Raw genomic sequence first — 16,722 nt, 5'->3', positions numbered from 1 at the left:
GACAAATTTCCATTTTCTAAACAGGAAATGGGAGTCCATCTCCTTCTGCCTAACACACAGTACTTAAGAAATTAATATCAAAGAAGTCTTGATCACACAAGAAACATCCTATCCATGTGGCTGAAATTTCTTTTAACTCTTTTTATTGTTGAATTTTAAATTGTGGCCACCCTCCATAGCTGTCAGTCGTTCCTTATTTGGCGGGAAACTCCATTATCCCAGCGCCGTGTCCCGCTACTGTCCCTTATTGATGATGTCCCTTAAATTTCCCGGGTTTCAAAGGAAGCAGCTCCTCTCCCTCCCTCCCTGCCAGCCAGGGAGGAGGGAGGCTCCAACTGTGTTGCTTGGCTGCCCAGCCCGCCCCCTCCGGCCTCATCTCACCAGCCTCAGCCCCCGGGAACCCCTCCCCGCCGGGACTGGTGGGAGCCTCAGGCCCTTCTGCCGTCATTCTCCTCGCAGCCACCAAACTGAGCATCTCTGCCTGGGGCCTCCCCTTGGACTTCGTTTTGTGCGAAAAGTGGTTGCTGCTTGTAGTTATTTAATTGCAGTGTTTCATCAGCTGGTGTCTTGAGCAGCAACCTCTGGAAACGAAGGGCTAAAAACTGGCACTGCTCTCCAAAATTATCTGGTCCCTTTTAACTTCGTATTTCAGTTGATTGACTAAAATCCCTTATTTTGGCTGCTGATTCCTTATTTTTGAGGCTGCTGGTCCCTTATTTTCAAATCTATAAGTTGACAGCTATGCCACCCTCCCTGGGAACCACTGGTGGAAAACGGTGGGGGCGTTGATCTCGAGACCAGATGTCCTTAAGGGGGCAGTGTATCACTAATTCACCTGAAATCAACACATCTGAGGACCATGGAAACATACTCCTGACTTGCATATCAAACACATGGAGGGGTGAGTGGGAATGTACCCCTCTGTCCCTGGCCCTCGCGTTGGAACACCCATCAGCCCCCATCCCTGCACAGACAAACCCTCTGCCAAACACACAGAGATGGAGTGGCAGGGGCAGTTCTGCTTTCTCTTCTGTGTGCTTGGCATGTGTTTGCGTGTCAATGACTGCCGAATCTCCGGTTGTGCTAATTAAAGCATCTCCAAAAATGCACACTGCTTGGATAAGCAGTCTGAGGATATGTGTGGTTGCAGAAGGAAAAGAAGCACGCTAGTGTTTGGTGCTGGCAGCAAAGTGTCAGCTTAGGGAACTTCCAGATCGGCTGTTCCTTGAGGATTCCAGCTTATATTTTTGCACAAAACTCGCAGGGAGGTGATATGACATCACCTGTTCCTCAAGCAATCACCAGTTCGATGTTCTGCATACAATGTCGTTGGCCACTGGTCATTAACCTGCACATTCCGGTGCAACTTTATTTCATTTTTCTTATTGGACTAATTGCACTTAGAAAAGCGATGGGCTAATTGCACCAGAAAGTGGAGGACGACCACCAAATTTTGTGCGAATGAACAGCTCCATCTGGAAGCGCCCTTAAGTCATCGTCTGGTAGAGATGTCGGAGAAATCCAACGGAAATGGAAACTGGAGTGGGAAATGCCAGTACTGACTCATCTCATGTTCGGAATGAAAATCACTTCAGCAAATATGACCCGTATTTGCTGGTGTTGTTTCTGGTCCACAAATGATACATAACAATACATAACCAGACACTTATCTCTCCCCCCGAACTAAGGCTACATAGAATACCATACACTTAAAGCTCACAACTACCCTTAAAGAAGGGGCGCGGGTGGCGCTGTGGGTTAAACCATAGAGCCTAGGGCTTTCTGATCAGAAGGTCGGCGGTTCGAATCCCCACGACGGGGTGAGCTCCAGTTGCTCGTTCCTGCTCCTGCCCACCTAGCAGTTCAAAAGTATGTCAAAGGGCAAGTAGATAAATAGGTACCACACTGGTGGTAAGGTAAACGGTGTTTCCGTGTGCTGTTCTGGTTCACCAGAAGCAGCTTAGTCATGCTGGCCACATGACCCAGAAGCTGTATGCCGGCTCCCTTGGCCAATAAAGCGAGATGAGCGCCGCAACCCCAGAGTCAGTCACGATGGGACCTAATGGTCAGGGGTCCCTTTACCTTTACCCTTAAAGACCACTGGAAGTGTGTTTTGTTAAGGGTGTAGCTCTGTGAGAGGTAAACTACATTTCCCAGGATTCTTTGCCTCTCCTTTGCATTGAAATAAATGGCGTGGGATAACGTAATGACAAGATAATGAATGACGCCAGATTTCACCCTAGCTGACAGCAAGGCAAATAGGCTCACTTGTGTGGGAAGCTGAATTGCAGTCCAACGGAAACAGCACTGCATATGACAAATATGAAGAGGAACAAAATCAATGCCTTTTTACATACCTACAGTCTGGGCCCAGGATTCAAAAGCAAACAGGAAATTGGGCCTTCTGGATAAATGAAAGATTCAGTGGAAAACAACAATATAAATAAGAATTTAAAGTGAGCCTGACCAGCTGCAGCATGTGACCTGGACAATTGGCAGGCTGTGCATACCTATATATGTCTGCTTAGAAAGAAGAATTGAGAGGGTCTGACTTTAAGATAAGTGTGTACAGAATCGCAGCTTAAGTGACAAGACTAATATATTTAGAATCATGATTCTATGATTCTGTTCTATGATTCTTGGGAGTTTTCATGGCTCAAAAGAATTGCAGAGCACGCAACACTAGGCCAAAGCCTCTAAGATTCAAAATAACCATTCTTATTCTGCTTACACATTTCTGATATTATCAGTTCAAAATTGTAAAATAGAAAAGCACACATCAGTGTGTAGACTTGGAAACAGGTTTAAAGACATTTTAGTTATTAGGAAATTATAATGCTTTTCCTGTTATGTTGTGGGTGAACATTTCAGACGACACAGCGATTCTTCAAACAGCTCTTGTTTATTTACAGGCCAGAACAGAACTGAACTGAAGGGTTCAGTCAGCCTGCTTATATAGAGCTCCAGTACAATGTAACTGTTACAATTTTCTAAAACTATCCAATCACTGAACGTCACTTTCGATCCCTTATTTGCATAACTATCTACAGTATCCCCCTGCTGGCCCAGGGTGAGAACTTCAGTACATAACATTTCCATTCATTGCTTTGAAGTCCAACCTGAGGGAAGGGTTAGAGCATCTTCTCTGCATGGAGAAGGCTCCACCAGATAGAGCTGAGAATGTCCCAGAATAAAAGTCCATGGTTCTGTCTTCTTCCTTGTTACGTCACTGCATGGTGCTGCTTCAGATGAACTACACAGGATTCTTCTCACAGATACAGTGGTGTTCTTGGTGGCATGACACTGGTTTCAGTTCTCCTGCTGCAAGAGTTGCACATTCATCATCCGCCGCTTTTGGTGTCATTGCAAAGCTGTAAAAACAGAGTGCAGCAGAACTGTGAAGCTGACCATGTTTGCTACAACTAAGTATAATGGCTGATCATTGGCTAAGGCCCTGATCAGCAGCTCCTTTCCTGAGAAGCCTAACTTTGATGGAGAAGCAGAGGAAGGGGGTTGTGTAGATCAAAGCCCCAGTCATTGCCCACCCAAAATGGCCAATTCCCAGTGTTGCTCCTCCCTGCTCATTTTGCTTCTCAGGCTAGTAGTTAGGGGAACCAGATGGCACTAGTAAATGGACAAGAGGTGCCTTGTTGGCCAGCTTGTTAACTCCCTCAGCTTAAAAACTCCCTAGGAACATCTAAAAACTCCCTGGAGATGTTGTCCTCAGCTTTTTCAGACTCAGGTCCCACCTTCACCCCCAACCTGCAACATGATGTGAGGTTGTAAGTTGCTTTCTGTTTCACTTTTCTGAGAAAACTGACTAATCAATAGCTTCCTCATAGTTAAACCAATTTAAATAAGCCACCACCATGGCTTCAGATGATGCTTTGATGGCAGCAAATTAGTGAAGCCACCAGACAAGGTTCAGACAATCAAACAAACCATAATTTAATAAACTGTGCAGACAAGGCCAACATAGTAGAAAACACTTGTGTTCTGATCACTAAGCAAAGGAAGAAACACAAGGTTTTTAAACCTGTGCAGTACAGGATGTGTCATAGGGAACGACAGGTAAAATAGGTAAATGACCCCTGGATGGTTAAGTCCAGTCAAAGGCGACTATGGGGTGCGGCGCTCATCTTGCTTTCAGGCCGAGGGAGTCAGCGTTTGTCCACAGACAGCTTTCTGGGTCATGTGGGTCACAAATAAACTGCTTCTGGCACAACAGGACACCATGATGGAAGCCAGAGTACACTGAAACGCCGTTTACCTTCCCGCTGCAGTGGTACCTATTTATCTACTTGCACTGGCGTGCTTTCGAACTGCTAGGTTGGCAAAAGCTGGAATAGAGCAACAGGAGCTCACCCCATAGCATGGATTCGAACTGCTGATTGGAAGAAGGAATGAATGTAGCGTATGGCGAGCGGAATTTAGCCATGATTAATAACAGGGGAGGGATTCTGGCAGAGATTCTTGGTGTGACACTAGGACCCGATTTACCGTATATGTAAAGGTAAACCAAAGTATGACTTAGCACAATTTCACAAGCATGTGGGCACTGCTGTGGGCTAACACATCATTTGGATTAGTATATGATCCAGACTCTGTCACATGGTTTGTCTTTTTCAAAGCAGGACTATGTGGGATAACCAGCTTCATATAACCAACATGCTTAAGTCTAAATGCATGAAGGGGTTAATTCCAAAGAGTAAGCTGTCCTGCCAGACTTCACCTAGGTCACTTCCCCTCACCTTGGGAGAAAGCCCTGTTGGGACTTAGCATTACATGTGAACTGAGCCTAGAGATGTTATGGCAGTGTCCTTGTTTTCATCTGTGAGATGTTGAAGAATATATCTTCGAGAGTAATGCAGAAGAGGGCATTCTGGCAGATGCAGCTTGCCATGAAGACATGAGAAAAGTTGCATTTGCTGAAATTACCACTTCTTGACAGCAACTCAATATGCAGGATACACTTTTTCGCATCAAGTCATCCTGAGCATCATCTTATCTGAAGGTATTCCAGTACTATATACAACAAAGAGGGACGCGGGTGGCGCTGTGGGTTAAACCACCGAGCCTAGGACTTGCCAATCAGAAGGTCAGCGGTTCGAATCCCCGTGACGGGGTGAGCTCCCATTGCTCGGTCCCTGCTCCTGCCAACCTAGCAGTTCAAAAGCACCTCAAAGTACAAGTAGATAAATAGGTACCGCTCCGGCGGGAAGGTAAACGGCATTTCCGTGTGCTGCTCTGGTTCGCCAGAAGCGGCTTAGTCATGCTGGCCACATGACCCGGAAGCTGTACGCCGGCTCCCTCGGCCAGTAAAGCGAGATGAGCGCTGCAACCCCAGAGTCGGTCATGACTGGACCTAATGGTCAGGGTCCCTTTCCCTTTATACAACAGAGAGCTTTCCAGAAATGGCCAGTGAGTGAAGAGGATGCCCCATGGAGAATGTAACCCACCCACCATAAGAAGGGTGAAAGAGAGTATCACACATACAGGTTATTCCTGAGTTCTGTGCCGTCGATCCATAGCCATTTGTTTTGAGCCACTGTATACGTCAGTCCAATGAAATAAGAACCCACTGCAGTTTTATTCTGAATAAACTCCTGGCAAGAGAAGAATGAATGAATGAGAAAAATCAGGGCAGAGGAAATCACGACTGGCAAGGACGGTCAGATGAAAAGGATGCTATTTACCAGCTCCCACTAAGGCAGAAAAATCTATTTGTGCCTTCAAGGACAATGAAGCATTCAGACCACATGAAAACAATACCACACTTTTCTTCAATCTAGTAGCTTCCAGATGCTTTTGGCTACAACTCCAGCCAGCAGAAAACATCTGGAGGCCACCACGCTGCTGAAGATTGTCTTAAAGGTTTTTCCCAGGACACTTAACAAACTACAATTCCCATGATTCTTCGGGGAAATTCATGTACTTTAAATGTGACTTGGATGTGCTTTACAGGTATGGTGTGAATTCTGTGCAAGATGTTCTCAACTCTCCTTATCCCTGGTTAAATAAATTTAACTCCAGTGGCACATTTTTTTCTCATCAAAGTGGGCCCAATCTTACCAGTTCATTTCTATCACTGATGATCGCTAGGTCGGAGCTCCATTGCATGCAATCGACTCGGCAGTGCAACCAAACCTCCTTGGTTTCAGTAAACCAAAATTCACTCCCACTGTGTCTTTCCCATGTAGGAGGCTTCTGAGGAATCTGGACTGCAGCATGATAAAAGAAGATGAACACATAAAGAACTCAATATTAATACAGTGGTACCTCAGGTTACATACGCTTCAGGTTACAGACTCCGCTAACCCAGAAATAGTGCTTCAGGTTAAGAACTTTACTTCAGGATGAGAACTGAAATTGTGCTCCGGCGGCGCGGCGGCAGCGGGAGGCCCCATTAGCTAAAGTGGTGCTTCAGGTTAAGAACAGTTTCAGGTTAAGAACGGACCTGCGGAACGAATTAAGTACTTAACCTGAGGTACCACTGTAATGAAAATTCCAACTCTAGAAGGGAATGGTGACTCACCACCAGAGAGGACTTTGCCCCCATTCAAATGCCATCTTAGATGCCTGCTTGCTGCTTTCCTAGACCCCCAGCCTGGCATTCTTGATCTTGCTGAAACTGCATGCATGCCTCCACTGAGGGGCAGGAGGGGCAATTTTGTGTTGGTCTCTCTTCCTTCAATGAGTGGACAGAGACAAGATCTACAACAAGGTCCTTAGGCCTCCAGCTGGATATAAAAGGCAAAGGTAAAGGCAAAGGTAAAGGTACCCCTGCCCGTACGGGCCAGTCTTGCCAGACTCTAGGGTTGTGCGCTCATCTCACTCTAGAGGCCGGGAGCCAGCGCTGTCCGCAGACACTTCCGGGTCACGTGGCCAGCATGACAAGCTGCATCTGGCGAGCCAGCGCAGCACACAGAACGCCGTTTACCTTACCGCTGGTAAGCGGTCCCTATTTATCTATTTGCACTTTGACGTGCTTTCGAACTGCTAGGTGGGCAGGCGCTGGGACCGAACGGCGGGAGCGCACCCCACCGCGGGGATTTGAACTGCCGACCATGCAAGTCCTAGGCACTGAGGTTTTACCCACAGTGCCACTCGTGTCCTCTCCAGCTGGATATATGGTAGGTTAAATTGAAAAAAGGCAGTGTAGTTTAGGAGTATTTATCTAACTGCCAAAGAATTGTGTTCCTTTGCTTTCTGCCCCCCAGTATGTTCACTGAACATGTATTGGCAAGGAGTCCCATCTGAAGGCAGTCCTGTTTAGGGAAGTTTTTAATGACTGGTATTTTAATGTACTTTTAATCTTTCATTGGAAGCTGCCCAGAGTGGCTGGGGAAACCCAGCCAGATGGGCGGGGTATAAATAATAAAGTTGTTGTTGTTGTCGTCGTCGTCGTCCCTATTACAACTGTGTCCCCTGGAACCACTCGCAACCTCTGCATGTTCACAATTAAACCACATCCACATCATACAATTAAAGCAATATCGTCCCACTTTAAACCATCGTAGCTTCCAGCATATAAAAAAACATAATAAAACATTTTTAAAAACTTCCCTATGCAGGGCTGCATTCAGATGTCTTCTAAAGGTTGTGTAGTTCCTACTATTCCCAGAGATGTGGATTTTCATATGTTACTGGTGCCACAAAAGAACCACCTACAGGGACTTGCCAGAACATTCAGGGTGCCAGAATGATGCAGCTTCAAGATTATTATTGTGACTGTGTGTGCCTGCCTGCCTGTTTTCCATCTCCTCAATCTGTACATTTAAAAATAAACAATTTATTATGAAAAGCATTAAAAGTCTCCGATGCTCTCTCCTCACTAGAAAACAGATCCATAACAGCTCTTTTTTTCTTTTTTTTACAGCACAATATAATTAATACTACTGGTTTCTGTTTCCAAATAATCAAATGACATGATACCTGTGGTTGCAATTGTAGCTCTTGCTTCAGGCAGGTTCGGAGAAGTCAGCAGTTCTGAAAACGAATACATTTTTGGCCTCTATTAATCAACTTTGAAAAGCTGTACAACTGTAGTATTCTTCTATTTAGATTTGGGGGCAATTTTGATAGGTATTTCCAAAAACACTTTGGGTTCAATCTGGACTGAGTTAATTATTCATTTTTCATTTCATTTCTATACTGCTTTATAAAAAAAAAATTTTGGGGGGGGGTCCCAAAGCAGTTTACAACCTACATTAAAACAGCAAATAAAAAAATTCCGAATAAAACCATACCGAAGAAAGTAAAATATAAAGTATACATTTAAATACAATTAACATTCATTCAAACATAATTAACAGGAAACTAAAAAATTGCGCTGCTCTGGTTCGCCAGAAGTGGCTTAGTCATGCTGGCCACATGACCCGGAAGCTGTACACCGGCTCCCTCGGCCAATAAAGCGAGATGAGCGCCGCAACCCCAGAGTCGGCCACGACTGGACCTAATGGTCAGGGGTCCCTTTACCTTTACCTAAAAAATTATCCTAAATGTTTTTTTAAAAAACACTACAGAGGTCAACTGCAGAATGCACATTTAGCAGAGCAAAGTTAACAAAAAAATCTTAAACATTTCAAAAGAAAGCATTATTAAGTGAAGTCAAATATAAAAGGTACATAATTGTAATTAGTTCCCACTGAAATCAACCAGTTTTATGTCATGATTAACTTTTCAAACTATTTTTAAAAAATTGATTTCAATACTGTAGAGCCTGAATGAATCATGACTTCAAGCTATAGCTGCAAAGATCCCTGCGCAGAGAGAGAGAGAGAGAGAGAGAGAGAGAGAGAGAGAGAGAGAGACCTTTCAGTCAACACCTAATCTTTATGCCCTGTGAAATATACTCGGAGTCGAGAGTGGATTTCATGCTCTTTATTCAGCTCATAGTGGTGAGGAGGAATGGAAGTTCCCCCAGAATGTCTGCCTTATATACATTATTTACACAATGGGCCCCACATGATTGGCTAATTCCGGGATTCTCCTGTAGGCCAATCAGGTTGCGGATTCACTTCCACCTGGAGCTGGATTGGGTGGCTCCTGTGGACCAATCAGACTGCTGCATTCTGGACCCTATTCTAGGACCAATCAGACTGCTGCATTCTGAATCTTATTGTTCTAGGACCAATCAGCCTGCTGCCTTTTGGATCCTACTCAATTCAGTACATAACACCCTGCTTGCATCAGGGATCAGCACTACTTTTAAGCCCCTGAGTGGAACGAATTCCAGAGCGACTTGCATTCGGTGCCAAATGTAAAAAGGTTCAAAATGCACTCATTCATGGCTTTACCTGACCGACACTTGATGTCATAATATGAGACAGATGGGTATGCCTGGGGGGGAATTGCCTCATAGGCCAAATTACAACTCCTGACTAACCTAGATTGGCCTGTGTACTGGAGATTCTCCTTCCCTGTTGTATAAGTAAAGGTAAAGGGACCCCTGACCATTAGGTCCAGTCATGACTGACTCCGGGGTTACGGCACTCATCTCGCTTTATTGGCCGAGGGAGCCAGCGTACAGCTTCTGGGTCATGTGGCCAGCATGTCTAAGCCCCTTCTGGCGAACCAGAGCAGCACACAGAAACACCGTTTACTTTCCTGCCGGAGTGGTACCTATTTATCTACTTGCACTTTGACGTGCTTTCAAACTGCTAGGTTGGAAGCAGGGACCGAGCAACGGGAGCTCACCCCGTGGCGGGGATTCGAACCGCCGACCTTCTGATCGGCAAGTCCTAGGCTCTGTCGTTTAACCCACGGCGCCACCCGCGTCCCACCTGCGTTGTATAAGTATTCTCCTTTTATTCTATCCTGTTTGGTGAAGAACAATAGCTGTCAACGTTTCCCTTTTTTTTAAGGGAAATTCCCTTATTCCGAATAGGATTCCTCGCAAGAAAAGGGAAAAGTTGACAGCTATGTGAAGAACCATTTTTTTCCTATTGGCTGTAACTGTTTCAGCATCACTTCCCACCCCACCCCCCTGCCGCCGCTGCCAAACTGACTGGTGCTTCTCTCTACTTCCTGTCACATGGATTATTTCAGCCAGTCAGGAACTGCATCATGAACAGAATGATGTTCATTTGGCTATATTATGATGTCACCATATTCAAAAGAGGAAAATGCTTTCTGATGTAGTACAGTGGCTGGGCCTTGCCAATTAGGGTGTGCATAGCGTGTGACATCACAATGCTATGTAGTCAATCAAGGTTGGATATGTGACCGCGTTACTGATTCACTGCAAAATAAAGTCAAATAAGAGTGACAGCAAATCAGGACTATATCATCATTGATCGATGACTGTTGCGGAAACGGTGAAAAAAAAAGAATTGCATTTTTCAGCAAGAAAATGTTTGCAAAACCCATACAACCTCCCTTCATTATTTTTACAAGCTCAGAGATTCCCCAGAGAACTGTTGTAGTGTTACCTGTATAATTCTCCTCAGGAATGAAGCTGAAGTTTCCCCTGGGGAAGATCTGTGGAACTGAAAACAAGAACATTTGGAATGGCGTCTGTCTGATGAGCACTCCTTAAAATGGCTGCTAAAATTCAGCATGCACCCAGTCATATTTCCTTGTCGGCTAGGAGAGCAAGTTATCAAAAGCACTAAGAGCAGATGATAAGTCCCCTAATGGCCTTAGGCAAGCCTCTGTTTCTGTCAGCCCCTTATCTGCACTATTGGGATAATAATGGTCACTTGATGGCTCTGAGGGATGACTGAGGGATGTGTACAAAGGCACTTTGAAGCACTCAGCTTGCAGGATCAGAGCAAAGGCCTAGCTGGTCCAGCATCCTGTTCTCATACTGACCAGATTAGTTTTGGAGGCCCCAAGCATGATGTGAGTGCAACAGCACACTCCTCGCTTGTGTTGCCTGGCAACCGCCATATAGCTTTTAGTCATTGTTAGCCTTACCTTACATGAAGCTGACTAAACCTCTTTTAAGGCCGTCCAGGTTTGTGGCCATAATAGCATCTTGCAAAAAATGATTTCCATGGTTTTATCTATGCACCACATGAAGAAAGACTTCCTTTTGCCTGTTCTGAATTTCCCGCCATTCAGCTCCCTTAGTGCTTCAATGTTATGAGAGAGGGAGGAATGACCACTCCCCGCTTAAAACGGGGGGCACCCTTTGCGTGGACGCGCACAGCCCTAGATCTGGAGCGGCCCCATCAGCATAGGCTTGGCTTTGCCTTCCCTCAGGTGGGATACCTGGAGGTCTCCGCCTACCCCAGTCAGTTGTCCAATCCCACCTGGGGGAAGTGTTGCCAAGGAGACCAGGCCAGGTAGGGGAGGGATTACCTGCCCACACAATAGAGGGAGGATCTTACCTGGGAATCCTCACTTGGCTCCAGAGAAAAACTCTCCCTGTCTACTTCCTTTGTGATGCCTCCCTCACCTTTACCTTTTCCCAAGGTAAAAAGTCCATCACGCTTTAATATTTCCTCATGGGGGGCTTGTTGCAGCCTATTGATCGCGTTCCTTGACCCTTTCCATACCTTTTTGAGGTGTCGAGATCAGAACTGTACAGAATCAAATGGCAGCTTTCATTTTTATTCCTTTCCTAGTAACCTCCTATTCAACTTTTTCACAGCACTAAGGGGGCATTGTCATTGGCGCATACAGAATACAATAAGAATGATGGATATGACAAGTGAAAATAAATATGAAAGTAGAAAGGCAGCCTTGGAACTAAAGCCTGACCAATACTTACTGAAAACAAGGAACAGGGATGTCCCTGTAAGCTTGAGCAACAAGAGGCTTATTCCAGGAACAAAATGCTGCCAACCCATGTTGGCTAATCTGAAAGAGTTCAGTAGTGTTTCATTAGCACCCAAAGATCACGGTTTATGTCACATGTAATAGCAAGCTTATTGCCCCATGTTGCATCCAATCCAATGAAAAATAAGTTGTGCTTAAAACAAGCCCCATTGAAGCCAATGAGTTATTAGTCACACAATTACCTTAAGCATTAACAACTTTAGCTGGATAGGATCAAAGGATCCTCAACAGACCGGCTCTTTCAGATTTATTACAAAAGTAATATTGATTGAAGTGTAAATATAAATTAACCCCCTCTCCCGATGGACAGTATTTCAGGATTCAGATTACATTTCTTTAAAGCTCAATATATCCCACAAGTAGAATTAAGAACCCTCTGTTTAATATAATATTCAATCTACTACAATAGGTAAGGCTATTTCCCCCCCTCTTACAATGCTCATTATTTTCTATAACCTATAATCAAAACAAATGACTGTATTTGTTGGGTAGTATACCCTCCAAGTGTCCCGATTTTCCTGGGACAGCCCCGGAATTACAGAAGCCATCCCGATTCTGATTTGATCTCAGAATGTCCCGGTGTTCCCTTTTTGTCCCCTCCATGTCTGAGAGAACAATTAAAAGTGGTATGTGTGTAGGTGCAAAAACAGAGTCCTGTTTATACTGAAAGTAAAATACCTGCACCAAATGAAGGAAATTGTTAAACTGGCATTCAAAGCCCTTCCTATAATTTTGAAGGAAAATGTCACAAATCCATTTTAACTTCTTTAATTGCAATGCACTAGAAGCCCGTCATTTCTTAGGAAACATGTAAAGTGTTTATTCCTTTATTGTAAATGGAGCCTTAAGACTGTCTACTCAGAAGTAAGTCCCCCTGTATTCAATTGAGTTTATCCCAGGTAACTGGGTAAAGACTGTTCAGCAAACCTAAGTATTTTTTACTCAGAAATAAGTCCTACTGAGTTCAATAGGATTTACTCTCTTGTATGTTCCTGATCATTCTCACAGTTCCTATTATTATTATTATTATTATTATTATTATTATTATTATTCCCCACCTTTTTCCCCTGACAGGGACTCAAGGCAGCTTGCAGATTTTATTTCATTCCATTTATCTGTAGGCGTTGTACATAATCCCCTCCCTCACACATTTTTTTCTTTACAACAATCCCATGAGGTAGGTTCAGCTGAGAGGCTGTAATCCCCTTATTTTCATCTGAGAAATGTTGGAAGGTATGAGATAGATCTCCTTTTCATTTTTTCTTAATTCGTCTAATCCTTCTTCAATTGATCCTATTTTCCCTTAAAATGACCAAACCATGTTGTGTGTGTGTGTGTGTGTGTGTGTGTGTGTTGTATTTGATAGAAAATATACTCACACTCTTCTTTAAAAAGAAAACCAGATGAGAAGCAAATGTTACCTATTAGAAGGACTCTGTAAAGATGAGAACGCTTTCCGCTTCAGTTCAGACCGTTTGATTTTCGCTCCTTGTTTTGTCGATATTCTGTGTGATCCTGCCTTTAGCCCTCCGCTATGAGAGAGGGGAAATATTTCTTCTCCTTCCCTCTCTTGGTAAGCCAAAGTCCTGGCTGACGGTTCTATCTCTTTTTCTTCCTCCTCTGTGTCAACATCCCAGTTATGACATACATCATTTTTTCCTCTCTCTCTCTCTCATGGCTTCCTGCTGACCGAGACCTTTGGAAATCAGACTAAAGTTTGGCTGGTTCACAAAATTGCGTAACGCTGCAGATCGGGTGTTTGGGGAACTAACACTTTTTGGTAGTTCTTCCCACCCTCCAGTGTATATTTCAGAAATATTTTGAATAAAGAAAAGCGAGTGTCTTATTTGATTGTACACTCTGAAACAGGCTCCCCCAATCCAGAGGTTGGGCGTTCATTGTGGCATAGCCTAATCCTGATTAAATTAAATCCTAATCCCAGTAGTGATGTATGGAAGTGAGAGCTCGACCATAAAGAAGGCTGATCACCGAAGAATTGATGCTTTTGAATTATGGTGCTGGAGGAGACTCTTGAGAGTCTCATGGCCTGCAAGAAGATCAAACCTCTCCATTCTGAAGGAAGTCAGCCCTGAGTGCTCACTGGAAGGACAGATCCTGAAGCTGAGGCTCCAATACTTTGGCCACCTCATGATAAGAGAAGACTCCCTGGAAAAGACCCTGATGTTGGGAAAGATGGAGGGCACAAGGAGAAGGGGAGGACAGAGGACAAGATGGTTGGACAGTGTTCTCGAAGCTACCAGCATGAGTTTGACCAAACTGCAGGAAGCAGTGGAAGACAGAAGTGCCTGGCGCGCTCTGGTCCATGGGGTCACGAAGAGTCGGACACGACTAAACGACTAAACAACAACAACAATCAAATCTAGCTGGATTTTTGGCTGCGTACATTTGGTCCCCCACCCTGCACTCAGTTCACCCTGCACACCCTGGGAACAGCTTTGACTGGCCGGCTAATCAGATGAGGGCAGCCGATGGGTCTCAAACCCTGAGTGAGTTAGGGATTTCCCCTGCAGGCTCCAGTGGATTCAGTGAACGAGACCAATAGTGGGTCCAATGGTCAAGAAGGCAGTGCTTGCATGTGCTGTAAAGGGCAGGTGGGGCTCGTCAGTTTGGAAAGGTAGCATATCTAGGAGAAATAAAACTATGAGGAGTAAACCTACACAAAACCAGAGTCCCTAAAATGGTTGGACGGCGCTTTGTAAGCCTTCTTCTGGCAATTCCTGCAGCCACGCAGATGTCAACCATATTGCTCTGCTTTCCTTTGGACCACATTTATTTATTTGAAAATAAGGGACCAGCAGCCTCGAAAATAAGAGATCAGCAGCCAAAATAAGGGATTTTAGTCAACCAGCTGAAATACGAAGTTAAAAGGGACCAGATAATTTGGGAGATCAGCGCCGGTTTTTAGCCCTTCGTTTCCAGAGGTTGCTGCTCAAGACATCAGCTGATGAAACACTGCAGTTAAATAACTACAAGCAGCAACCACTTTTCACGCAAAACGAAGTCCAAGCTACAAAAATGCTGCTGCAGTTCTGTATCTTTTCTTTCGTGCTCCATCTGCAGCTTTCAGTTCCATCAGGCGGGGAGGGAGGGGGGGGAATAGTGCCCGAAGTATACCTGCAGATCAGACCATCTATGCTAGTCTACCACTACAAATCTATGGGAGAAGCGCTTGCAGTCCTTCCTCCGCTTTCCCCCTCCGGAGAGGGGCGGGCCGGGCAGCCAAGCAACACAGTTGGAGCCTCCCTCCTCCCTGGCTGGCAGGGAGGGAGGGAGAGGAGCTGCTTCCTTTGAAACCCGGGAAATTTAAGGGACATCATCAATAAGAGACAGCAGCGGGACACGGGATAAGGGAGTTTCCCGCCAAATAAGGGATGGTTGACAGCTATGCACTTTGGTGCTGCTATTGTGGCAGTTTGATGTCACCCCCAAAAGTGCACTCCATTGTCTCTGGAGACTGACGCATGCCAGCAACAACATCACATTCCCGTTTACTCTGGCTCCAGTGCGCTCCCACCACTGGTGTTTGAAGCCATGGGCACATAGCATAAGCTACAATCCATAGGTATCTTGTAGCTTCTTGAGAAATATTCCTGTCTGATGTGTTCCCCCTCAAACCAGCTTCCATCCGGTTTGAATACAGAAGCCACAGTTAAGCTGAGATGTGTACGTTTCAGATAGTCATTGCACATACTCTTGACGACAGCTCTGGTGAATAGGAGCTGGGTGTGGGTGTGGGTGTTTGCATGCGCAAGAAAATAAATTGAGTAATGAGGTGAAGACATCCCCACCTACTTTTCTGGTGTATGCAGCAACATAAGAATGTGACTCGAATCGCAGCAAGGAGAACCAACCTCTCCGTGTTTCAAGCTGCTAGTGTGTACTTAGCCTTGAGGAGGACACAACAGGCTTGCGCCCTGCCAGCCCAAGCCGATTTTGTGTGTGCCCTTCAAAGGAGTTGGCCAGCCAGGCTCCCCACTGCATGGCCGGGCAAATGGCACAGCATCGCCCCACTTGGCTCCAGTGGGCGGGGGTCACTCTAGCAGTGTGCACAGCCCCCATGGCCATTGCTTTCTGGTAGTGTCCACCCTCCCATGCTGCTTTTGTTATGATTCATGTTTTCCATTGCATCATATTTGATTGTTTGATTATTTGATTGTTGTTAGCCGCCCTGAGCCCGGCTTCGGCTGGGGAGGGTGGGATATAAATAAAATTTATTATTATTATAGTTATCTCCCGCTTGGACTACTGCAATGTGCTCTACGTGGGGCTACCTTTGAAGGTGACCCAGAAACTACAACTAATCCAGAATGCAGCAGCTAGACTGGTGACTGGGGGTGGCCGCCAAGACCACATAACACCGGTCTTGAAAGACCTACATTGGCTCCCAGTACGTTTCCGAGCACAGTTCAAAGTGTTGGTGTTGACCTTTAAAGCCCTATACAGCCACGGCCCAGTATACCTGAAGGAGCGTCTCCACCCCCATCGTTCTGCCCGGACGCTGAGGTCCAGCGCCGAGGGCCTTCTGGCGGTTCCCTCATTGTGAGAAGCAAAGCTACAGGGAACCAGGCAGAGGGCCTTCTCGGTAGTGGCGCCCGCCCTGTGGAACGCCCTCCCATCAGATGTCAAAGACATAAACAACTACCTGACATTCAGAAGACATTTAAGGCAGCCCTGTTCAGGGAAGTTTTTAATGTGTGACATCTTAGTGTATTTTTGGTCTTTGTGGAAGCTGCCCAGAGTGGCTGGGGAAACCCAGCCAGATGGGCGGGGTACAAATAATAAATTATTATTATTATTATTATTATTATTATTATTATTATTATTATTATTATATCATTGAGGTGCCCTGAGGACCTGAGCTTTCACGCAAATATCAAATGAATTCAATGGGCACAAAATATGAGCATACACGGC

At 45.2% G+C, this 16,722-nt stretch overlaps 1 protein-coding gene across 1 annotated transcript; it reads right to left on the bottom strand.

Moving 5' to 3' along the window:
- Positions 1-2,806: 2,806 nt before the first annotated feature.
- LOC128405161 (C-type lectin domain family 5 member A-like) lies at positions 2,807-13,627 on the bottom strand. Its single transcript, XM_053371481.1, has 7 exons — positions 13,209-13,627; positions 11,720-11,808; positions 10,434-10,490; positions 7,936-7,989; positions 6,073-6,221; positions 5,497-5,606; positions 2,807-3,371 (listed from the first exon to the last, which is right to left on the bottom strand). The coding sequence occupies exons 2-7, from the start codon at positions 11,796-11,798 to the stop codon at positions 3,254-3,256; spliced, it is 567 nt and encodes a 188-aa protein (XP_053227456.1). The 5' UTR covers positions 11,799-11,808; positions 13,209-13,627; the 3' UTR covers positions 2,807-3,253.
- Between the last annotated feature and the right edge of the window lie 3,095 nt (positions 13,628-16,722).

This window comes from Podarcis raffonei, chromosome 17 (assembly GCF_027172205.1).
Source record: "Podarcis raffonei isolate rPodRaf1 chromosome 17, rPodRaf1.pri, whole genome shotgun sequence".
Classification (NCBI taxonomy): domain Eukaryota; kingdom Metazoa; phylum Chordata; class Lepidosauria; order Squamata; family Lacertidae; genus Podarcis; species Podarcis raffonei.
The sequence above is the reverse complement of the archived record's forward strand: the minus strand, read 5'-3'. Positions and strand labels throughout refer to the sequence as shown.